The sequence below is a fragment of the Triticum aestivum genome, chromosome 5D (genome assembly GCF_018294505.1).
Source record: "Triticum aestivum cultivar Chinese Spring chromosome 5D, IWGSC CS RefSeq v2.1, whole genome shotgun sequence".
In the NCBI taxonomy this organism is placed as follows: Eukaryota; Viridiplantae; Streptophyta; class Magnoliopsida; order Poales; family Poaceae; genus Triticum; species Triticum aestivum.
Window position 1 is genome coordinate 282,061,041 of NC_057808.1, and position 24,891 is coordinate 282,085,931.

The 24,891-nt window shown below is 43.4% G+C and overlaps 2 protein-coding genes across 3 annotated transcripts; one reads left to right on the forward strand and one right to left on the reverse strand.

The window, feature by feature from the left end:
• The first annotated feature begins 1,224 nt into the window (after positions 1-1,224).
• LOC123121026 (protein ENHANCED DOWNY MILDEW 2) lies at positions 1,225-14,320 on the forward strand. Its single transcript, XM_044540968.1, has 19 exons — positions 1,225-1,511; positions 1,621-2,041; positions 2,123-2,219; positions 3,639-3,686; positions 3,775-3,950; positions 4,997-5,093; positions 5,182-5,277; positions 5,803-6,050; positions 6,130-6,210; positions 6,290-6,709; positions 7,276-7,420; positions 7,513-7,614; positions 8,119-8,211; positions 9,635-9,676; positions 10,338-10,448; positions 11,914-11,985; positions 12,066-12,184; positions 12,306-12,369; positions 12,464-14,320. Exons 2-19 carry the CDS (start codon positions 1,623-1,625, stop codon positions 14,135-14,137), a joined length of 4,104 nt encoding a protein of 1,367 aa, XP_044396903.1. The 5' UTR covers positions 1,225-1,511; positions 1,621-1,622; the 3' UTR covers positions 14,138-14,320.
• A 7,408-nt stretch (positions 14,321-21,728) lies between these two features.
• LOC123121031 (protein FLUORESCENT IN BLUE LIGHT, chloroplastic) lies at positions 21,729-24,634 on the reverse strand. 2 transcript variants are annotated; one of them, XM_044540971.1, is made up of 5 exons: positions 24,440-24,634; positions 23,883-24,007; positions 23,490-23,649; positions 22,471-22,791; positions 21,729-22,188 (listed from the first exon to the last, which is right to left on the reverse strand). In XM_044540971.1, exons 1-5 carry the CDS (start codon positions 24,549-24,551, stop codon positions 21,986-21,988), a joined length of 921 nt encoding a protein of 306 aa, XP_044396906.1. In that variant the 5' UTR covers positions 24,552-24,634; the 3' UTR covers positions 21,729-21,985. The 2 variants fall into 2 exon arrangements, with proteins under 2 accessions (XP_044396906.1, XP_044396907.1); XM_044540972.1 differs by having other exon boundaries at positions 23,875-24,007.
• Positions 24,635-24,891: the final 257 nt, after the last annotated feature.

Below are 24,891 nucleotides of genomic sequence, written 5' to 3' on the forward strand. Positions count from 1 at the left end.
AACTCACCAGGACGAGGGGCGGGGCGGGGCCGGGCGGTGCGGTGCGGCCGAGCGGCGGCGGCTCAGGACGGGGGCGGGGCGGTGCGGGGGTGACCGGCGACTCGGGACGGGGGCGGCGCGGCCGGGCGGCTCGGGACGGGGGCGGCGCGGCTGGGGCGGAGCGATTAGGGGCGGGGCAGGGCGGCCGGCGACGGGGGTGGCGCGGGGCAGCGGCGGCTCGGGCACGGGGGCGGTGCGGGGAGGCGCGTGCGGGGTGGCCGGCGACTGGGGTGGCGGCGCGGGTTAAGGGCGGCGGCGGCTCGGGCACGGGGGCGGGGCGGCGCGGTGTGGGGCGGCCGACGACTGGGGTGGCGGCGCGGGTTAAGGGCGGCGGCGGGGGTGAGGGGCGGCGGCTCAGGCAGGGGAGAGAGAGGGGTGGGGCGGGGCGCTGGCCGCTTTTTAGGTAGGTCACATCTCTTTGTTGTTTGCTAGCAGACGACAAAGAGCCTAGCTAACGGACGTTAGGTTGGCCACTTTCTTTTCCGTCAGCTAGCGGACGGCCGTCTGCTAGCGGACGACAAAGAAAGTGGCAGTTAGGTGGTTCTCGCTAGTGGGTCACCCTCCCTCTTTGCCGTCTGCTTCTATGCCGTCCGCTAGCTGACGGCAAAGTTCTGGCTGGCGGCAACCATGTTCTTTGCCGTCCGCTTCTTCTTTGACGTCAGTTTTCTTTAACCTGATGGCAAAGAGCTGGCTGACGGCAAAGATCCTGATTCAAGTAGTGCCTCTCACAGAAGGAAAAGAAAAAGAAAATGTGTTTTTTCCGTTTCCGAGAGGCACGACTCTGGCATCATAGTTAAAAACAATTTTCGAAGGAAGCGCCCAGAGTCTAATGCCCAAAAGCTAAGAAAGACCAGTGAAAAACAGAAAACCCCAAAAAAACCCTATCTAAAAAGTTAAAAACACGTGCGAAAAATAAAAATAAAAATCGAAGGAAGCACCCAGAGTCTGACACGTGGCTGACGCGCTTTCAGCCCACCTCAAGTGACCCTTGAGGAGGCTCCCGAAACAAGCGCTCCTCAATTAGTTACTGTCGATATAGGTGCCCCCTCTTTTTTAGGGCACCTTTTTTTTTTCTGAATCTGGGCACTTTTTTTTTTAGGGTGGCACTTTTCTTTTCTTGTTAGCTTGTTCAGGGTTGAACCCTAGGATTTGCAGTGGGCCTTGCCGGCAACCGAAGCCCACGAGGCCGAGCTTCCCAGAGGTACCAGAAGAGGTATCGCCCCCTCACCACTCACCGGCCTCGCGCACGCACGAAGAACCACCAACAGAGTAGCGCACCTGACGAGGGGGAGGGGAAGAGAAAACCCTATGCCCTAGCGGCCGGCGGCGACCTCTCACCCTCACCGACCTCACGCACGCGCGAGGAGCAAGAGGGGCGAAAAGCCCTAGGCCCTAGCGTCCGGCGGCTACGGGCGAGGCGCGCGCGGAGGCGGGGCGGGCCGTTCTCCTGGCCCCCGTCGCGGCGGCTGCAGGTTCGGTCGCCACTAACTCGCTCACTCGCAGAATCTTAGTCCGAGAGAGGTAGCGGCGTTGCCACCGTACTGACCTTTTCTCCCCCGGATTCTCTCCTCTTTCCGGTAGCCATGATGATGATGTCCGACGACGACGATGACTCGGACCCGCAGTTCAATGTGGTGGCTGATTACTTCTTCGTTGACGCGGAGAAGAACCCCATCTGTCTCTCAGCCTTGCCGATTCGGTTCGAGCAAGGCACGGATGAGGCCACTCAATGCAAACAGAACATCGTCTTGCGGGGAGTCGCTGACTCTGGCATCACAGTTTACACGCATGTGGTTGCCTGGAAGCTGGGGCTTGAAGGCAAGCAGCCCGTGATCGCCGTGCTGTCCGTGGAAGGCAGCTGGATGAATCTCGCCAAGCCCAGGAACAGCTACGAAGAAGAGTTCCGAACAATTTTCATCACAGTGCGGATGCTTCACTTCCTCAGAAGAAAACCTGAGGAGCCTGAGAAGAACTTGTGGAGTCATCTTCGCAAAGTTTTTGAGTAATCCACCCATGCACTCTCTGCTCTTTTCTCTCAAATGATAAAACTATGATATTTACAGAGCCCTTGCCATATTTTCAGCAAGTTTGACCTTAGACCCTCCAAGGACGATTTCAGGAACCACCGTTCCCTATTGAAGCTGTTTGCTGAGAAAGATTTGAACTTAGCAAAATCACAGGTACAGATTTTCTGCTCCATCATATGTACTCCCTCCGTTTTTATTTAGTCCGTGTATTAGCTTTGGTCAAAGTCAAGCTTTGTAAACTTTGACAAAGTTTATAAACAAAAATATTAACATATACAATAACAAATCAATACCATCAGATTTATTATTGAATGTACTTTCACATCATATAGATTTGTTATGGTAAATGTTTATATTCTTTTCTATAAACTTGGTCAAATTTTACGAAATTTGACTTCAGTCAACTCTACTATGCAGAGTAAATAAAAACGGAGAGAGTACAACTGTGCTTGATAACTGATAAGAATAAGATTGTCCACAATACACCATAAATGTCCATAGGTTTAAATCCATCAAATCTGAGGGCTTCACTACAGATCAACCTTTTGGTGTTTGAGCTGCCTTATGTTGCAATACTTCTCCAATTCGAAATAAAGGCTCTGTTCATTTTTCTTTTTGAATTGAATGCTTCATTCTTCTTGATCATTACTACTCCCTCCGTTTCTAATTATAAGATGTTTTAGATATTGCAATATGGACTACATACGGATTAAAATGAGTGAATATACACACAAACGCTTCTAGATGCATACGAATCTGAGTAAATGGAGAAAAGCTAAAACATCTTATATTTAGGAACGGAGGTCTCTTTTTGAACTCATGAGCCTGTTTAGCCACCTGTTTCTCTTTCAATTTGTTATATTGCTCCAGGAATCCCTTTATGTAAAAACCAATTTTATTTTATTTTGATTAGCAATTAAGCATACCAGTTGGGTCATAGATATGTGAATGGAGTGGTATGAGTGAATGGTAGTGATCTTTCTGTCTGTTCTGGGAAAAAAGGTGAACAGAGTGCAAATCTGGAACAGAAATGGATTATTTGTGGTACGGAGCAGTGTTTTCCGGCAGGACACCCTCGGAACTAAAATTTTAGTAACCGTAAATGCAGAAATTTCTGTATGTGTAGCCCACTTCGATAGCTCATAGATTTGGCCCAACATACTATGGCCAGGTTGTTGATTCGGCTATAGGCTGTAGCTGCTGCTTGATGCTTAGTTTTTTTTTCTTCTTTGGCATGGTTCAGGGGGGGGGGGGGGGGGGGTTTGTGTTCCGGGAGACATGCACGGATGCACCTTTGTATCTATGTCCGCATCATACTCGCCTGAATTAATTTCTGACACTATTTGCTTCTTCCGTATTTGCTTCTGCTTCTGCTAAAAAAGTACGGAAACAGATGTGATAGCAGTCAATTCCATCAGTTTCTGCTTCATTTTCATACGTAGTCCTAGCTGTATTCCTTGTCAACTCTAAATAACTTTACTGATTGTAATAACTCTTGGCTGGCTCTAATAAACAAAATAGAACTCCTGAGTGCCGCGATTCTTATATCTCTTATGATGAATGTTATCACAGGTTTTGCGAGCATTTATTGAAGATGGATCTAAGAAGCAAACAAGCGAGGTATGTGTGGGACTATGAATTCTCTCAATTTTTTTGGCAGAAAACTGATCATGAAGTTAACCGTTTTTCTTATTATCATTTCAACTAGGTTGAGTCAGATAATATTGAAATGAAGCAGTCATTTATTGCCTCCGATGAGGAGATAGAGGATATGGTTTCTGATGGAAGTTCTGAATCTGATGGAAATTCTGAATCTGATGAAGAGGAGGATGATCTGTTTGATTTTACTTGTGCCATATGTGACAATGGAGGAGATTTGTTAGGGTAGGTGCAAATCTTCTATAGGATGAGTTGGTGACCTAAAATTCCCTATCCATAGTCAGCTTGAAGTTTAATTAGTATTTAGTTGCTCATGTCTTCAGTTGAACTTACACGAGCAAGATATTTGACTGCATGTATTAGCCCATTAGCTCTTAGATTTATGAATATTTGGTTGTATCATGCCCAGGAACTGAAATGGGCTGGAATGACTATATATGATAGCTAAAATTGTAAAAGTTCAACTATATCTGAAGCTACAGAAATCCGGGTAGATGAACAGGATTTGGTGCTATCACAACAATTGATTTATTAAGTGGTACACACAGTGAAACTAACCATGACAAATACCCATGGTTAGAATTTTTAGCTATAGCAAGTTAGCAACTAAGTATTTATTTTAGTAATAACCTGACAAAGACTAATTAATACCCGTGGTTAGAATCCTGAGGGCACATTGCAAGATAATTTACTAATTACCATGCCGGCTTAACTTTTGTTGATATAAGTTAAGTATAAGATTTGATTGCACAACAAGTTCCTATTTTATAATTAATTTTGTATATTTATTTAGAGACAAAAGTGTCAAACATTACATCGGCGGTTGTGACATTTGAGCCATGACCAAGGAGTTGTGTTAAGACTATTAGGCAACTAGGCTACTGGACTGTAGGCCATGGACTTAACAGGTTACTTTTTATAAGCCATCACCTCCAATAAGCTGTAAACTTCTTTAAAGATAAAACTACATTCCCTTGTTAAATGGTAGACACGTAGCTCATCCAGATGCTAGGCGACACCATCACACCTCGCCTGCATGTAGTGTGTGCCCCATGATGTTTATATCAAATCCAGGTCATGAGCATAGCATGTGTGCCACTATGTTTTCCCTTCTTAAGACTGCAACCTTTGCCCAAGAACATTTTCAGTTATTGTTTCTTCTCATTTCATCACTGTCGTGTAGAAGTTTCTATGGTCATCTGTAAGTATCCATTTTGTGCCAATATTCTAATACTTCTCTGTATTCTGTTTGCTGTATTATTCTATTGTAGGTGTGATGGCCCATGTATGAGGTCCTTCCATGCCAAAATAGGAACTGGCGAGGACTCCTATTGTGATACCCTTGGGTTCACTGAGGCAGAAGTTGAGGTAGCTTTTGAAATTCTGAGTGGTAAAGATAGCATGAAATTCAAACTTCTGTTTTCTTTATTGAGTTTTCTCTTTCAATGTGTTTTAGGCAATGAAAACTTTTCTGTGCAAGAACTGTGAGTATAAGCAACACCAGTGTTTTATTTGTGGAGTATTAGAGCCTTCGGATGGACCAACTGCTAAGGTACATTGTCATTGTTTTAGCTTTTTCACTCTGGTTTCATTGTTCATTAACAATAAAGTGATTTTCGGTGCTTATCGGCAACGTTTAATTACTTATTATGCATTAATCTTGCTGTTACTTGGACTTAAAAGCGGCAATCATTATTTGCAGTTTTAGGTTTTCAACCACTATACAGCCAGCATTACCTAGGAATACAGAACTAGAAGTAGTACTATGAAAGAGCATCTAGTTGACATTTCATAAAGTAGACATTCTGAATGTTATGAGATAGTTTAGTTGTTCTAGCAGTTACGTAGTAGGGGCATTTAGTACCATTTTATCTGTAAATTTTGGCTATTGCAATAAGCCAATAACTAACGATTAGGTAATTAAATTGTTACTATGACCGTATTTCAGCGCTATGAATGGAGTAATTGCATTGTTCTAGCTGTTAGAAAGTGCATCTACTTAAGTATCAATGTGAATCATATTTTATTCAGTGCTTTATAGTTATGTAGTTTTGCTAATTATGATATCATTCTTTAGGTGTTTCTTTGTAACAATGCTACATGTGGGTACTTTTACCACCCCAAATGTGTTGCAAGAAAACTTCATCCTAACAACAAGATTGAAGCCTTAGAAAAAGAGAACAAGATAATAGGTGGATCTTCATTTACGTGCCCCATTCATTGGTGTTTTCACTGTAAAGGCTTGGAGGATAGATCACAAGAACAATTGCAGTTTGCTGTTTGCAGACGCTGTCCAAAGTCATATCATAGAAAATGTTTGCCGAGGTGCTGCTACCATTCTCTTTTTAAATTTCTTAATCCATATATGGTCTCTTCTGTTCTTCTCATACTCGAGATATTTCAGAGAAATACCCTTTGAAGATAGCAATGAGGACATTGTTACACGAGCCTGGGACCTTTCAAAAAGAATTTTGATCTATTGCTTGTATGTAGTAACTTCTTCCCTTATATTTGTTAAATGCTGTCTACATTGTTCATATACTGAGTTGTCGTAAACTGTTCAGGGACCATGAGATAGATAGTGACATTGAGACACCTGTCAGAAATCATATAAAGTTTCCGGGTATTCCAAAAATTGTAAAACCAGCAGATTACCTAAAGAGAAAAAACAAGGTGTTGATTAACAAGAGAAAGAGAGATTTTGATGAATCATTTCTTGAACAATCTTCAAATAAAGCTGCAAAGGTGCCAGTCAAGGTTCGGGTGCAAGAAGATGAACACGCCAGAAAATTTGCTGTGAAGAGTTCATCAGAGCAATTTGTTGACAAGCCTGAGAAGAAAAAACCAAAGGTCAAAGATACTTCTGCAAGCAGTTCAAGACCTGCAAATGAGCAGGAAAAATACTTGGCGACTTCACCCTCATCTACTATGGGGAACTTGCCCCAGAGTTCATTTCCTAGGGTGGACAGTGAAACAGAGAAGAGGTTAGTCACTTGATATAATTACTTGAGGACTCCAGTCACTACACACCCATACATGACCATGTGCTAATTGTACTACGTACTATAAGTGTATGCTTGGTTTGTGTCCAAAATGTACCCTACATATTTTTTTCAATGACCAAAAAAATGGCCTTTGTTTTGGATGCTTGCACTTTTCTGGCGTGCCCACTTCTACTTTCGTGCAGTTTCTTTTGGTAATATTGGCCAAGCCATAGGCAAGAAAAACCTTGGCCAAAGTTTTGGCTAGCCAAATCTTTGGTAAGGTAGACTTGGCTCATACAAAACACTAAGGAAACTTACCAGAATGCCTGACTCTAAAACCAAACATACACGGAAATGTAGTTCTCCTGGACCCGACCAGGGCCTAAAAGCTTACTTGTTTATCTTGCTACAGTTTTCTTCTTGCGTCCTGTGTTTAGCCTTTTTCGTTCAGTTTTATTGACACGGATGTGCAAAGTATAAGTTGATCAAACATTATTTACATTTTAGACTTTAGAGTCCTCATGGAGTCATGGTACTACCTGATATATTCTCAATCTTACTTGCAGGGTAATTGCTTTGGTAGAGAAAGAAGGCTCTTCCTTGACACTAAAAGATATATCAAGCAGGTGCCTTGTGCCATCAACTCATGTATACGCTGGCAGGCAAACTGATAAGATTGTTGCGACGGGCAAGCTTGAGCGTTCTGTTCAGGTCCATTCACTGTTCAGTATTTCCAGCAGGAAATGCAACTTTTCATACTAGTTATTATTTGTTCAGCATTTTCTGAATGATGGGCTTTTTAGGCTGTAGGAGCAGCTCTAAAAGCGCTGGGTAATGGAGGTAATGTTAATGAGGCGAAAGCAGTATGTGAACCTCAAGTTTTGAAGCAGCTAACAAAGTGGCATGTATGTATATTCTAATCATATATTCATCTTTTCATATACTGTTGTTTTTGTAGAAACTTGCATAAATATATCATTCCTATGAGATTTATGGCACGCTCTTTCCGTGCGCGAAGAAGATTCACTGTTAGTATACTTTGATAATTATGATGTATCTGTTCATAATTATGCTTCAAGTGGTACTTCAATAGTTTTTGTTAATGCCGTTATAATATTGTTTTGGTGTTATCCTCTGAAGTCAGTATACTTTGTTTTAGTCCCGTCAGTTCCAATACTTGAGTTAACCCATTGTTGGTTATAGTAAGAAGATGTCAATCTTCTCATGATCTATGAAAGCCGCAATGGCACTTTTACCCCGTCTTCATCTTAGTGTTTCTCCTGAAATTGTTGTTGGCGGGAATGAGCCATTTATTTCCTGAGCGTACTATGATGTTGGGCGGAACATTTGCCTTGCAATGTTATGGTAGTCAATCGATTTCTAACTTTAGATTGTTTTTCTCGTTCCAGACTAGGCTCAGAGTATATATTTCACCATTCATTTATGGGTCACGCTACAGTTCTTTTGGTCGACATTTCACAAAGGTGGATAAGCTTGTTGAGGTATATTCTTATTCAGAAATTATGTTGACACAGCATGAAACATTAACGAGTTGTATATAAAGCCTTAGGGCAAGGTTGTCAGAATCGCAATTCTATTGAATGATTCTACGACTTTACGATCCAAACTAACCACTCTGATTCTACGATCTTGGTTAGTAGAATCTATGTTTTTACGATTCTGCGATTTGCGATCCTACCATTGGAGCTCCGATCCAATTCTGAAAAATCACGGTTCTGACAACCTTGCTTAGGGGCTGTTTGTTTCTAGGCCTAGCAATGCCACACTTTGCCACACATTTCTTCTCAAACTATCCCAAGGTTAGTTCAATAAAATTGGAGCCACAAGTTGGCAAGCCTTAGGGAATCTTGCCACACTAAGTGTATATGATGTGGGGCCCTGGTGTGGCAAAAAGCATCTTACCTAAGGTATGGCTTGAACAAAACACACCTAAATTAGTTAAACTTGCCTCATCTTAGGTGTGGCAACCTTTGGCAAAGTTAGTCTCAAACCAAACAACTTTAAATATCTTTAGAGAGACGAGGAAGTTTCTAGTTTCCACTGTTAGAAAGATATTTGTATTTGTACTAGGTCCCACGTATTTCCTTCTGTATTTTCAGATTCCTACTTTATACATAGATTAAGTTGCTATTCTTCTTAACATGGTATCTTAGATCGTTTCACCCCCCCCCCCCCCTCCACCGCGTGCCAGCAACCCACACCCCCCCTCCCCGTACGCATTGATCTTTTCCCCTATCACACGCTAAAATTTAGGCCGAAGACCAAGCTCCAATTTAATTTTCATTTTGTGGTGCCTGCTGGAAACTGATGTTATGGTCTGTTTTTTTAATCTTGGCTTACTTTGTGGTATTTCTGCCCACTTGTCAATTTGACCTTTTGGTTGACAATAATATCCTCTCTCTTGAAATTCTTACTTGAATGCACTTCACTGAGAAACTCTTCTGCCAATTTTTTTGCCTATAGACCAGGGATCAAGAAACCAGCATCAGGAACTGTTTTTTCACCCTCTTTGGTTTTATAGAACAAAAAAAGGGCTAGCTCCATGGTCTAATTGTCACCTTTTGATCTCCCCTTTATATTGGAACAGACATATTTCTTGTGCATGATCCAAATGTTTCTCTCGTGAGTTAGAACCAGAAAAGGTTGGCCAGCTGGAAATCACCTTGGGAAATTTCTGGCCAAGAGCTATTAAAGGATCATGAATATTTTTGGAAAGGAAATCATAGAATCTGACTGATTGCTCCCATTCATTGCCTGCTGAGTGCTTCAAACTACCTATTTGTTTGTTATTTCTCTTTTTTTACCTGATGTTTGTTATTTCTCTCTATTGAATATTTTACTTAGAATTCTATACAATTACACCTCATTAGCAGATTGTTGACAAGCTTCATTGATATGGTACAGATTGTTGATAAACTTCATTGGTATGTGGAACCTGGTGACACGGTATATTCTCTCTCTAGTACATGAGGCACATACTTGTGTCATTGATTATGCCCTCTATTGAAGCAGTGTTCTAGTTATTTTAAAAAGGTTAAATATGTGTAACCCACCATTGCATATGCTATCTCTGCCGAGTGCTCACTAATGAACGATAATCAGAATGATGTTTTACAGCATGTTACATACTGTGGGTCTGCTCAGTGCTCACTAATGAATGATAATGAAAACGATGTTTTACAACATGTTACATACTATGGGTCTCTGCTCAGTGCTCACTAATGACGGTAAAGAAAATTTATGATAACGTTTGCTGCGATAACCAATCTCAATAAATAGTACAAACAAGAGCTTAACTACCTGTAGTAGAATCGAGGTTTTGTACTACTAAGTTACAGCCTATTGTTGAGCTGTATGAAGTACCCATTTTTCTAATCGTGGCAGGTTATTTTAGTTTAGTTTTCAGGTGGGCTTCTGGCTTTTATCTGTCTTTGTTTAGCTTTGGATTATGTGGATCTATTGCATATTAATATGATTTTACCAGTAGGGATCTCCCGTACTGTCCTTGTAAAATGCTATTTTCATTTTATCATAGCCGCCACACAGTATCACCGATTCATTGTATTTGCATCATGCCTTGATATCTTGAATTCTGTTGAACTTGAAGATAGTGGATTTCTGCTGTGGCGCAAATGATTTCAGTCGATTGATGAAAGAAAAACTTGATGAAGTTGACAAGAAGTGTCATTTCAAGAATTATGATCTTATCCAACCACAGGTAAACTACCGAGTCCTTTTGAGTTGATAGCGCAGTCATTGTTTATCTTGTTTAATTTTCTTCGGGAACATAAAGTCCTTGTTTTATTTATCCTCTGGTACTTTGTTGCTTTGTTCCCGATAATTGGATTAAAATTAGACAACTAGTCTTTGTTTAATCTATGATCGGCAAATCGTAACCTGGGCCAGTGGCCCACTTGACTAGAAGGGGTACTGCACGACCGGGTGACTAGTCGACGATTTGCGGTGGCTAATTGAATCTGCCTGGTAGTGCGACTTAAGCCCACTGCCAGTTTTTGAGATATATGGACTATATGTTGAGAGGCAGTTTGAGGCCACTACACCACACGCTGCCAGGCGAATAGAGGGATGAGCATCACACTAACCACACAGCCGTGTCATGGCCACTGGTTATCGCCCCAGCTCATTGGAACTGTCAGCCCATCTCCGCCTTCGGCCTTTGCAGGTGACTCCTCTGTTCTTTCCTTTCATCTCCTCTTCCATCTTCCGTCATGCTCTGTTCTGTAGGCTATGCTCTGGTCTGCTGCTTTGTTAGCTAGAGTAGTACCTGCTTTCATTCCTAATGCGTGTACTAGCATTGTACCACTGATTTCTTTTAGAGTTAAGACTGTTTGTTGATGTTTACAACACTACTACTGGTTTTAGCATGTGACATACTTGGATAATTAGATCTGCAGATGTTGTACACTAGCAACTATTCCCGTGCTTCTTTGGTTCTACCAACTACCAAATATCAACTAATGCAATACTATGTAACATTGTTTTCTGCAGGTCCCGTGGCTCAGCTACACGGAAGTGATGCAATTGCAGCCATAGCCGCTGGCTCAGGCACCCACGGATCCCGCACAGTATCAAGTTATTTTGGTGCAGTATTGTATATAGTCTAGTATTTGTAGCTGATGGTAGGACTATTCACGACTAACCTTAACTAGTACTCCCTCCGTAAACAAATATAAGATGTTCTAACTTTTTTCTGATTCAGATGTGTATAGACGCATTTTAGTGTATTTGTTCACTCATTTCAGTCCCGTATGTAGTCCATACTCCATACTGAAATATCTAAAACGTCTTATACTCCCTCCGTTCCTAAATACAAGTCTTTGTAGAGTTTTCAATATGAACTACATACGGATGTATATAGACATATTTTAGAGTGTAGATTCACTCATTTTGCTCCGTATGTAGTTCATATTGGAATCTCTTGAAAGACTTATATTTAGGAACGGAGGGAGTATTTGTTAACTGAGGGAGTAGCAACTAGTCGGTACCCCAATAGTCAAGATTTAACGACTTGTAAACCTTCCCATCAAATAGAGCTCCTGAAGTAAATGCATTAGGGCTTACCTATTGTGATCTGTTTATTCCATGGCCTGAAAGTGCCCTTACTGGAGTTCCAATTGCTTTCCCACTTTCATGCTTACTCCCAATATTTATGCCCTTCCCAGAATAGCTTTTGCTTTGAAAGGAGGGATTGGATGACTGTGCAGCCAGACGAACTGCCTGGCGGAAGGCAACTGGTATACTTTATGCGATGCAGATACTAGTTCTATACAAAATAATTCCTACTGCTGGTTAACATCTATTAATACTTGATTAGATAATGGGGCTTAATCCTCCTTTTGGAGTCAAAGCAGCTCTGGCGAACAAATTTATCGACAAAGCATTGTCTTTTAAGCCCAAGCTTGTTATACTAATTGTCCCAAAAGAAACTAAAAGGTAACCACCATATTCCTTTCAGTTAACCTTTGTGTTGAATTGTTAAGACTGTTATTGACATCTCTTTTTCACACTTACTTTGGACTCTGTTCATGCTCTTCTCATTTTCTGGTATTGCCAGGTTAGATCAAAAGAAGACACCTTATGATTTGGTTTGGGAGGATAGTAACTGTCTTGCTGGGAAGGTAAAGGGCTTATGAACTTCAATAAATCTTATTGACCTTTGAGCGTAGTTTATTCCTTTGTTGTTTTGCCTAATATATTTCTTTGAATTTGCAGTCGTTTTATTTGCCTGGTTCTCTCGATGTGAATGACAAAATAGTTCAAGGGTGGAATGCATCTGCACCACCCCTCTATTTGTGGAGTCGTTCTGATTGGACAAAAAAGCATAAGGAAGTAGCCAAGGCGCATAATCACACAAGTGTGGGGAAAATCTCTCGCCGTGTTGAACAGGGTAATTTGTCAGATGATGGCCCTGCGAAGAAAGAAGCTGAATCTTCTGATGTGCATAATTCAAGACCAGGGAAAGAAAAGGAGAATATAAGAAATACCTCATGCCACCCAAGAGAGGTCAATCTATCAAATAATTTACCTGCACGGAGAAAAGCTGAACCTAAGAGTAAGCAAAATGCTAGATCAGGAAAAGCAAAAGAGACTAGAGAGAAGGCTACATGTGATTTCAGAGAGGATAGTCCATCAGGAAAAGCAGAAGAGAAAAGGCATAAGGCGGCATGCTCTGTCAGAGAGGTTAGTCCATCAGATGACCACCTTGTGAAGAAACAAGATAGACCTGGAGAAGAGAAAGCAGCCAGAAAGGCAAACTTCACGGTAAAGAAGCAAGCTAGGCCTAGAGAAGACGAAGAAGCTAATCTATCAGGTAACCGCCCCCTGAAGAAACAAGCTGAAGCTACCTCTCAACAAATTTCCCGACCAGGGAAACAGAATAGCAGGGATGAAAGCAAAAGCTCTGATGACAGGAGAAGGAAAAGGATCCCTGACGAGGCAGACAGCCTCCCTCCAGAAAAGCAAGTGGAAGTTGCCTATGAGGAGACGAGAGCTATTCCAAGTAAAAGGGGTATGCACCAAGGACAGAGCAATGGAACTAATGCTCGTGTAAAGGAATCGAAAGGGAGTTCAGACATGAGTATGTCATCATCCCTTGAAAACAGCACTGCTCGTCACAGATCCAGAAGCAATTCCCCTTTTATACCAAATGAACAACCCTCTGGTTATACGACAGCGCACCGCGATAGTAATATGAAGTATCATGTGAAAGAACCTCGCGTCTCTACATTCAACAGCGCTACTACTTATCAGGCAAGTTATTTGGCAAACAGTGATGGGCGCAAGGATGCAATCGGAGAGAGGAATGACCCCACTTTTTACATGGGTGCTGATGATAGGTCAAGTGCGTACAACTCCAGCATTGAAGAGATGACCAAAAGGTATGCTCCTGGCCGAGCTGGGGACGTGTGCAGTCCGCAAGGTCAGGGAAATGGTGGCAGCTTCTCCAGGAGGCAGGATGATCACCTTCAGACCAGTCTTTACTCCCTTGGTTCTTCAGGTGCTAGATATGACCAGATTGGTTCTTCAGGTGCTAGATATGACCAGATTGTTTCTTCAGGTGCAAGATATGACCCGCGATCTTTAACTTCGCCGTCTTATGGGCTGTTGAGTACAACTCCACGGAGCTCAGTCATAGACAAGTACAGTCCAGGGTTCTCGGGTTCAAGTGGATCTGGACCGTCAGTCATGGACAGCTACGCTCCTGGTTACTTGGGCGCAAATGCACCAGGAAGAAGCTTGGTAATGGACAGATATGCTCCACCCCTCGATGAAACGAACTACGCAATGCGAGGTGTTCATGATGTGCCTGGATATGGAAGGGACATGCCTCCACAGTACCCCTACAGAGGGCCAGATCCTTCTGGCAGAGGGCCGCCTCATATTTGATTACTGAAGCTTCTCCAAGTTACCCTAGCCATGCAGTTTTTCTTCTTTCTGACCCGACCTGTTCAAAGTGACTTCTGTAATTAGGTTGTCACGAATGAATGGGTATGCAGATGATGACTCGCTGTTTAGTCCTTGCCAATGCTGTGATACCTGTTATGTGAAAATCTCTACCATGCTTTTCTATGTTTTTTGCACCATGTTTCATGGAAAAAGCTTCCAATCAACCGGCCGATCTTTCTCGCTGCATCCATCGCTCGCAGTCGTTAGCTCGCGACCCATTTGGTCCATTGGATCGTGAGGGCGCGTGACTCGCATGAAGACTTGGTGCACGTGCTTGGCCCTTACTACCTGGGCCAACCCTATTTAGTGCAAATAAATTCCGCAATGTTGCAAAACTTGCTCCTTTCTGGAACATCACCATAGTGGCAAAGTTTTCTGCAACAATACCATTGTTGCAAAAGTTACATCACGTCTTTGCATAAAGTCTCTGTTTCAGCAACAACCAACTTGTTACAATTCGTGAAATCGCACGATATAGCATATATGGTTAGAACCGTGTGCGGGTATTTCATGGCACCCTGGCTCTTTGGATAACTAACATCTTAGGTGGATATGGGAGGCCTAGACGTGTCCTCTATGTGGAGTTTGATGGATGGGACCCACGAGTAAACATGTAGAAACCCATCCGTCCGATGGGAGCTGAGCAGTGTGCATCCATGTGGCCGCCCCGGTGCACAGCCCGAGGGCCAAACCGCCAGATGGCGAGCCTTGACCCTACCATCTTCATTTTCATCCCTTTCGTCCGCGCCGCCACCATGACCCGGTCTACGTCTTATTGTTTAAGCTCCAAGCTTGATGTTGTTGTTTAAGCTCCAAGCTTGATGTCGATCGGTAGCCATGGTCTGGCAAAAGGTTACCTACTACAAGATGCTGGCCATGTTCTCGCAAAAAAAAGAAGAGCTGACCCGATAGAGATCCTAGTGAAGATGGAGGCATGACACGTCGCTCGCATTGCAACCGGACGAGGAGGGGACGCATCAGAGTTTTATCCCACTACCAGTGAACACGAGGCCGACGGCTCCGGCAAGAATGTCCTTGACATATCTAATGGCAAGTAGATCCTTTGCTTATTTTTAGCTATGTACGTACATGAATTTTATGTTGTACTATGTGCTAGTATGGATTGAGGATCCGAAAATGAAGACTATGATTGCAATGTCTAAAATTGAGGGGTGATACTATGGACACGTCCGAGATGTATAGGGGTCTAAATTTGTGCAGTCCGGGTATACATATCTACTCCCTCCGTTCCATAATACATGCCTTTCATTTGTCAAAATATAGATGTATCTAGACATGTTTTAGTATATAGGTACATCCATTTTTAGACAAATGAAAATCAAGTATTTTGAAACGAAAGGAGTAATACCCAACCTCTGTAGCGATTCCTTGTAGAAATAAATATCAGAGGCCTCCATAAACTGAAGAAGTAAGGTGGAGCTGCACTCAAGTCCTCATTTGGTGCTCGAGATCTGCAACATCTGGAGCCGGTGGACATTTTATTCCAAGCGTCACAACACAACATAACCAAGCCTCTATATCTGGGAGAGTTTTCGCTCTATTATTGTTCCACTTGGATGAAAAAGACGTCTTGGTAAATTTGAATGGGGCACGTGTATTTGTTTGGTACACGGGTGTGTAGAAATGCGTTGTGGATTCGGTTTTTTGTTTCAAATTTTTTGAACTGGTGTCGCGGTTTGTTTGGTTGCTTTAGCATTTTCGTACTGCATGTGGGGCAGGCTGTCACTATGAAAATTGCGCCCTGACACCTTTTTCTGCTTCGATGCTTCTTCGTATCTTGGTTGGTCGTCGGTTTGCGTCTCGGCCGTTGCTGCCCAATCGATATGTCGCTTTCGGTTCCTGCCGCTGTTGGTGAGACGTTGTGTCGCTTTCGGTTCCGGCCGCTGTTGCCTGTTGGTTATCCTTGGTGCCGCTTTGGCCGTGCTTTCCAGAGTGTGCTGGTGTGTTTGCATCGGTGCCCATTTGGCTATAAATAGCTCCACCACCCCTCCTCACCTCCGTCCCCCAGCCGCCCCCGTACGCGCCGCCCTGTTGGTGGAGCTCACCTGCGCCGCCATGGATCTCGGCGGTGTTGGAGGCCCGTTCTGCAATGTTGGCCTCCCCAAGGTCCTGCTGGTGACCTGGACGCTCGCCGGCGCTGCTCCGGTTTCTCATGCCGGTGTGATTTAAGAACCAACCGGCGGGTGCTTCTATTTTGCATGGTGTCCGTCCACGTGCGGCGGTGTGGTAGCTAGAGAGAGGAGCGGCGACGAGGTGTGTGTTAAGAAAGCAAGAAAAAAAGGGGGAGAAGGGGGTTAACACCGCGGTCAAATCCCTCGACGGCGGCGCGCTCACCGCAGAGGGAGGACGCACGACCAGCGAGGAGGATGGCCACGGCGCAGAGTTGCCGCACTCCTCTTCCTCCCTCTCACGCGGAAAAGAAAAAGGAGGACACGACGAGCGCCTCTCTGTCTCTCTCTCCCGCACGGAAACGAAGATGGGAGAGGGAAGGGGCTGCCTTGCCGGTGCCGCCCTGGCTTGCCGCTCCGCCCTGGCTCGCCGCGCCAGTGGTGGCTCGCGCACCGGAACCGAGCGGGCGGGTGAGAGAGGAACGGACGAGCGAGAGAGGCGCTGGGGGTGGAATGGCGTTAGGGTTTCTGATGGATCGATCGGATCAGAGCTTTGATCTGGCGAAAACGGCGCCGAACCGTCGGATTGAAATGGACGGTCGGGATCCTAACCCTAATGCGTTGTGGGCCGCTGGGCCGAAAGAAAATGAGGCCGGCTGCGGCGGGGGGCAGCCACGCGCGCTGGGCCGAGCCCAGCAGCTGCGGGCGCTGCCGCGCGGCTGGGCCGCGCTGAGCCAAGGGCAGCTGGGCTGCGGTAGGCCGAGGCCAGCAGCTTCGCGCGCCGGGCGAGCTGCATTTTTTTTAAGTTTTTTGTTATTTGTCCAGTTTTTGGGCAGATTTCAAATAAGTTTTTCTATACAATTTTTCCAACGAAATTTTGTTTTAGAAGCATCTAAATTTTGTTTGATTCCACATATGTTGATTCCTTTTCTTGTATGAGTGATTTCCTCAATTCCAATTCTGGTTGGTATGCTTTTGATCCTTTGTGCAGTTCCGGAAGGGTTTAAAATTCTTAATTGAAGATGAGAATGGAGAACATTCGCCAATCACAAGGAACGTAGTCTATGAAGAAATCGTTCGTCGTTTATAGTTTCGTTCTTACATGGTTAGTTCTTTCAAATTTGGTATTGCTTACTGATTTATGCTAGGTTTATTATAGATTTTATGAATTTTTTTATTGGGTTAAAACTGACATAAAATGTGGAAAGGTGTTAATCTTCTAGGTGCATGGTTACATACTGCACTTCCTACCTACTGATAAATTAACATGTAAACTTTTCTATTGACCAATTTACAGCTTATGGTTCCTCATGTGCACAACGAAAACCAACCTTCGGCATTCAAGGAGTGCTTCGCTGCCGTAGATTCCAGCATGACACGTCTGATGCCGTGGGAGGAACCAGTGAAGCCTACGATTGCTAATGCCATCTTGGAGGATTATGCTGAACGGTTAGAGATGTCCAAGCCGACGGACGGAGAAGGGGTGTTAACAATCTGAAGCTTGCCGAAATTAAAATCGATGATGGTGCGGCATCAAGCAAGTCCAACAAGATTGCTTAGATGTTGTCGTTGCATCGAGGAGATCAGGTCGTATTTCGTAGTTTTTCATGTGTAAAAATATCTGTCTTTGTACTTCTATGTCATGTATGTTTGCTGAGGTCTACTAACTAAGGTCATGTGTGTTTCCTTTTATGTGTTTGATTTTGTATTTATTTATTGCCTGTGCAGTTCGATTTCATTTTACTTTTTTGCTGTTGAAAAAAAACATGTGCAGCTTTTACCTATGTACAATTTGTGAAACACCAAGTTCTAATCCGCCGCATATGCAAACGATTTACTGACTATTAAACAATTATTGGTTCACCTTGGTGTGCTATCTATCGGTCATGCTCTCCAAAAAGTATATAATCAAACGATTTACCGACTATTAAACAATTATTGGTTCACCTTGGTGTGCTATCTATCGGTCATGCTTTCCAAAAAGTATATAACTGCCAAGGAAAACAACAACAGATCTATATTGCATAATACCTTTAACATGTGACAAGGTCAACAAGCACAAAGAAGAAAAACCATGAAACCGGCAAGATGAGACCACCCAAAGAAGGAATAAAAATAAAAATAAATGAAGGAGAACAATATGATATCTCCTTGGTAGCGCAGGTAGAACACTACCAAGCATATCTGCCTCTAGTGGCGAAAGGCCAAAAAAATGAAGGAGAGCAATATGATATCTCCTACGTAGCTCAGATAGAGCACTACCAAGCATATTTCCCTCCATTGGCAGGGCCACCAGTGTCTCGGAGAGCCACCGCTCGGGCAACAGCGTCATGGCGATCATCTAGGATCATTGCACACAGAAGCATAGAGAAGCCAAGCAATGCTGCTAGCAGCCTAGCTATGAGAACTAGGATCAACTCTGAGATCACGTCCTCCATTGGGGGCCTCCTCTCGATCTTTTGTCACCGGAGGAAGAAAAAAGGTGAAAATTAGGGAGAAGGAATGAGGCACGTTGTGGGGATGGAGAAAGAGAAGAGAGTCTGTGGTTATTTCTATAGCTCGAACTCGGTGTACGATGGGCGAAGTTCACCAGCACCGCTCGCCGCTCGATCGCCGGTGTTCAGGAGGCGAATCTACGAGCAGTGCCGAAAAGGTACTGGTCCGTGAGGTGACTGCTCGCTGCATCGGTAGCGAGCAGGCCCCACACTACCACGGTACTGCCCTAGATGCTCTACGCGCTAGATGGCACAAGTGGGAGACGTGCGGGAACGCGCGCAAGGGAGAAGTAGATGAGACCTGGTGAAGAAGTTCATCGCCCCTTGAAATCTGAAATTTATTTACAGTCAGCATTAAAAAGACTTGTGCCTGACCCGATTCTTTTCTGAACTTTATTATGTGAGATTGTTATAGCTATTTATATACTAAACTTTAATACTTATTTGTATATATTTTGCCAGATCACGATCATAGATATCATATTGTGGGCGATTCAAATTGTTTTTGTAATAAAATTTGTTTTTTAAACATACATCTTAAAACATATTTAAACCGAACTCATTGAAATGCGAGAAAATAAGAAACGGGAAAATCCATGTTTACTTGGATTATATGGTGACAGTGCTTTAATGGTGTATTTGTATATGTGTATCCTTAAATATATTGGTATAGATCTGTATAGTATATGGCATACAAAATATCTTCATAGTGGTGTCTTCATAATTACGTATACAAACTAGAAAGATGTAGAGTGTACAAGATGTTTAGGAGGAAGATTCACTTCAATTTTTAGATCATTTGAACGCCTAAGCAATTCTCAGCAAAACAAGACAAATCGAATCAGAACGGTGCATAGTAATAAGTTTTTCGGTGCTCGATCGTCGGTGCTCATAGGCGAATCTGCAAGCATTGCCGAAAAGGTGTCAGTCCGTGAGGTGAGTGCTCACTGCACCTAGCACGTCTTGTGCTATCGCGGTACTGCTCTAGATGCTCTACGTGCTACATGCGACGAGTGGGGGACTTGTGGGAAAGTTCGCGAGAGAGAAGTAGATGAGGGTTGGTGAAAACTTGTGCTTGACCCAATTCATTTATGAATTTTGACCTGTGTAATTGTTATAGGTATGTATCTTTCTGATTTATGAGTTGATCATCAGAGGGGGCGGTGCGTAGTAATAGGTTTTCCGGTGCTCGATCATTGGTGTTCAGCAGGCGAACCTATGAGAAATGCAGCGAAGACGCCTCACACTACCGTGGTACTGCCTTAGATGCTCTATGCGTTAGACGCCACAAGTGGGGGACCTGCCGAAAGCATGCCACAAAGAAAAAAGATCAGACAGGAGAAAGAAGAAGCGACTGACAGTAAGTCTTGGGTCCACCCTATCAGCCCAAAGGAGAGCTGCTCAGTGGAGCGTAGCAACCAAAGATTTAGAATCTGAAAAAAAAATCGCTCTTTAGTTACCCTGTGCGATTGCTGCAACCCAAGATTGCTCTCTAATTAACGTATTACAAATGAAGTGAATGCATAAAATAAACCAGGATGTACAATATAAGCTGTAGACGGGCGCGGCGTGCCGCCGCGCGAGGTTCGCTACTCAAAATTTATAATGGGGTTCGACGAACCTGGTCTACTTCCCGGGCCATGAGTTCTATACCCCTCGGTCGTTCTACATGAAATCAAGTCGGACTCCGGCACTAATTGTATCCTATCCACACTCACACATACTCCCTCCGTTCCAAATTACTCGTCGCAGAAATGGATGTATCTAGAATTAAAATACATCTAGATACATCCATACCCGCGACAAGTATTTCGGAACGGTGGGAGTAATATTCAACACAAACTTAAATTGACGAATGTTCTTCACCATCTTAAATTTGTCGGTGTGTTGAACTTTCATGTACTTCGGTCTTGGGTGGCCTCCTTCGTAGATTATCGAGAGCTATACGACGAGTCTGACTTGGCCCTAACCCATTGTCTCCATGGTACCTTGCTGCTACTCCTACAATTCCAGGCTATGTGGATCCACCTACAAGTGCATCTTTGCAACTTGTAAAGATGCAAAGCCGTCCTCTCATCGACAGAGCCATGTGCAATCCAGCAGGGGCTGCCGCCAAGTTTTTGCCCCCCCTTGGTTTTCTCTTGCACCCAAGGTCCGCCAATGCGTGCTCTCTCCCATCATTATGGTCACCTCATCCTTCATGATTCTCATGGTCCTCGTCATAATGGAAGAGCATACCACCATCATGAAGAATTCCAAGCAAAATTATATTCCCTATTAGCCCTGGCACATGCCTGACTCTCAAAGCACTCGCTTAACTCCGTCAAACAACTTGATTTTGATGTTACCTAATTCAACAATACGACTAGCCAATGCCATCAAGCATATAGGCTAACCAAACTCACTAGATTTGGACGAAGAGAACCACTCCCGGTTGGGAGCCACATAAAAAGTGCTAGCTGAATCCAACATCCATGTTTCACCTTTAGTCCACGTGCCTGATACTACGAGGACACTATGAGGACATCACTACGGATATCTGAGTCATCACCAAAAGCTGCGTGTTAGCACTTATGGTTGAGATCTGGACAGTCCTTCCACATATGCACCCGCTGCTTACACTTGTGACTCGACACCTTCTTTTTCTTTTCTTGTCCTTCCCTACCCCATGTCCTTTCCTCCCTAGCTCACACTTGAGCAGAAAACCTTCACCATGAGAGACTTCTACTGTGTTCTTCTTACTCATATCATAAGATACTGAACTATGATATTTTTCAAGCTTGGTGCATTTACAAACTTTTAACCAATATAACAGAAAGTATGCCCAATCTGTATTTGTTTCCACATGCAGTGCATACAAATATGAGAAGTGGCAAAGGAACCGAAAACAAATTCACGGACAGGCAGTGATAGGTTGAGGTATTTCTTTAAAATTTTCAAGTCCGAAAGCTTGATTTCGTTTGTACTTACAGTCAAAATAACTACACAGCATGCTACTGACCCAAATGATCTCACATAATTCAGGGGAAACAACTTAGAAAATATAATAAACCAGAGTCTTTTTTGTTGCCAGGAACTGCACATCTACAAAACATCATATGACTAGTGAAGAACGAAAAGTTTAGCGATGTTTGCATTCTCACAGGTAGCACACACACAGAGTTTCAGTCATTCTCCAATCTTGCAATGTACTCATCGTAGAACTTGCCTGCCTTCTCGAGCTCACCAACTTCGGTGTAGCAATCGGCTATTGCCCCATATGCCTCAGTGACACCTGAATCCTCTCCAGTCATCTTGGAGATGCTGAGAACCATGGAGTGGTACTTTATTGCTTCCTTGTAATTTCCTTGTCTTTGCAATGACGCTCCTGATGAACGCAAAGGACTTCCGTCAGTTGGATTTCACAAAAAAATAAATAAAAATGGGCACCACAATGCTTGCAATTAGCATTGCTACTCTGTTTATACGATTCAGTTTGTTATGGTCAAATTGTATTTACATTATCATGTTCAAACTACCATTGGCATGTTCAGGAGGGCGCAAATTCTGCTGAGCTCTCTAGGCAACGAAGGACGCATCAAAGCACAATCAGTTTCAAATGTGCGTCCGAGCAAATGATAAATGAAATTCATGCCAAACAATGACGGACCTAATCCTCGTGCCGCCTTCTTCTCTTCAACATGATCACCCAAAGATTGTGCAAGATCAAGAGCTGCCTTAAACTCGGAAAATGCCTTGTCTGGAGCTTGGTTTCTCAGGTAGTTCTTCCCAGTCCTCAGATATGTGAGCAGGCGCTGTTTGTGAGGATCAACAATGACTTCTGATTCTGGTATCTTACTAGCAGCCGGTGCATAGCTCAAAGCAGGAGCATAAGATTCGATCTTGGCTTGTCTTCTCAGTGAAGCATTTATCTGACGTAGCTGATCGTTAAGCTTTTTAAGTTCCCCTTTCCTTTGTCTCGCAAGGAGCCCTGCATGGTTTCTGAATTGTTCAATCTAAAGTAGGAAATGTTACACCTCCAGAGAGGCAAACATATTACGAAACTTACAGAATAACCAAGGGAAAATAAGTAGTACATGAAGTAACTACTGAATATGTCATTTTCTGTACAAACAAGAGCATGATGGAAAATGGACATCACAAAAGAAACTGTCACTGGCGGAAATAGTCATATAGGCAAAAGCTAACTGCACCATGCTTGAACAGGCTGAAAGAATTCGTCTTCCAAGGATACATGCACATTTTTTTCATGTAATAAATAACAAGCAAAAAGACAAACGTGAATGTGTGTTTGTCTTTGGTTTTCTTGAGTTGTACTTGCGCCATGTCTTTGGTTTCCTTGAGTTGTACTTTGTGCCTTCTCGGTGCTCTCCTTCTAATACAATATGACACACACTTTGGGGCGCTTTTGGAGAAGAAAAAAAACGGTATAAGGCTGTAGATTAGATTTCTACGCCTCCCTGAAGTTGTAAGCAGTTCAAGTTTTGCATATTTTTTTAATGTTCCAGATATTCATAATTGCTCAAGACGTTGAGGAAGTATCAGAAAAAAACATACTATATAAGGAAAAACAATTGTGTATTGTTGGGCAGAACCTTAAAGCTACTTTGCTAGCCACAAACACTTTCCTATGTGCTAAGATCCTGTTAGCTCACAATGTGATATTACCTCCAACAGTAGCACCAACCATGGCTATCGCAAACAGCAGTGGCATGTTAGGAAGAGAGTACCCCGGGTCACATTCTTCTGCCAAGCAACTGGGTGGCATCACAAGCATGACAGCACTGCTGGTCACCAATGCTTTCCCGAAACAAGAAGATACAGCTTCCTGCAAAGAGATACGAGTCGTATAACGTTATAGCTGAGACAACAACATGACTGCATCTGCAAGCAGTTCAAATGGAGCTCTACTGAGAATTGAAATAATACTATACTATCTGTTGAAAACACATTCGAGGCAACTAAGGCATATTTCAGCTTTATGCTCAACCAAAGGTCCGGTCCATCTTGATTATACGGTGATACAACGCTAAAAATAGACCGAGGGACTCACCATCATACCTGAAGATCAGATGTAGACTTGATAAGGAAATGGCCATGCCCATTAGCTATATCAAAGTTGTCGCTCCTAGGACGCACCGGATCAGTCGACGACGAGGCATGTCTAGCTACAAGAAACATTCGCTCTGCGGGACAGAATTTCATAACATGTCAGATATCATTAAATGGCATGTACTCCTTCCGTTCCAAAATAGATGACTCAACTTTGTACTAACTTTAGTACAAAGTTGGGTCATCTATTTTAGAACAGAGGGAGTAGTACTTAGTAGAATAAGAAACAGTCGATGCAGTAATAGATTGTGCTAATGACAAGGTTTTTGACCAAACATTTTGCATCTAGCATTTTTAAGAAGTTGATGAATTATGACAAGCATACCGAAGTCGAACATAATAAAAAAATATGCATCTCCAATCTAACGCTGGAAAGCATTAGAGGCATGAAGGTCAAGGGGACAGTCGCCATCGCTCAGGGATGCCCCAACATTACGGATTACGGTAACGAGAGATACAAGCAATACTGCAATAATGTAGGCGGATGGGAGGCGATGAACACTCACCTGAGGTCTTGGGGAGTACGGCGTTTAATCTCGTGGTAGAACCTCCGTGGCTTCGCCGGTACGGCGGCAACGGCGCCGCCGCCGGTGGGGAGAGACGCATGAGAAGCGGCATCAGGAGGATAAGGAAAATCTCCTCCCCTGTGCCTCGTTGGGTGTCGCTTCGGGAAGATGATAAAGTGCCTCGGTTGTTATTTTGCACATAAGACCCGAAAACATTAAAATAATACATCTTGGTTTGAATCCTCGGTACGCTGATTTTACGCAAATAAGCTTTCACATTCAGGTGTCGCTTCTGGAAGATGATAAAGTAGGGAAGGACACGGCCCCGACGACCATCACCGAGCAACTGCTACACGTAAACTGCGCTGGAATTTTCCCGAAGAGGAGGGGTAAAACAGTATAATAAAGATAAGTATTTTTCTCAGCGAAAATTAAAATTATCGAACCAGTAG

Excerpts from the sequence above, each read along its gene's own strand:
- LOC123121031 (XM_044540971.1), bottom strand. The coding sequence starts at position 24,551 with ATGCCGCTTCTCATGCGTCTCTCCCCACCGGCGGCGGCGCCGTTGCCG. Across the intron at positions 24,008-24,439 it reads CGTACTCCCCAAGACCTCAG|AGCGAATGTTTCTTGTAGCT; the intron begins GTGAGTGTTCAT and ends TCTGTCCCGCAG. Across the intron at positions 23,650-23,882 it reads AGTCTACATCTGATCTTCAG|GAAGCTGTATCTTCTTGTTT; the intron begins GTATGATGGTGA and ends ATCTCTTTGCAG.
- LOC123121026 (XM_044540968.1), top strand. The coding sequence starts at position 1,623 with ATGATGATGATGTCCGACGACGACGATGACTCGGACCCGCAGTTCAAT. Across the intron at positions 3,687-3,774 it reads CTAAGAAGCAAACAAGCGAG|GTTGAGTCAGATAATATTGA; the intron begins GTATGTGTGGGA and ends CATTTCAACTAG. Across the intron at positions 7,421-7,512 it reads AGCTTGAGCGTTCTGTTCAG|GCTGTAGGAGCAGCTCTAAA; the intron begins GTCCATTCACTG and ends TGGGCTTTTTAG.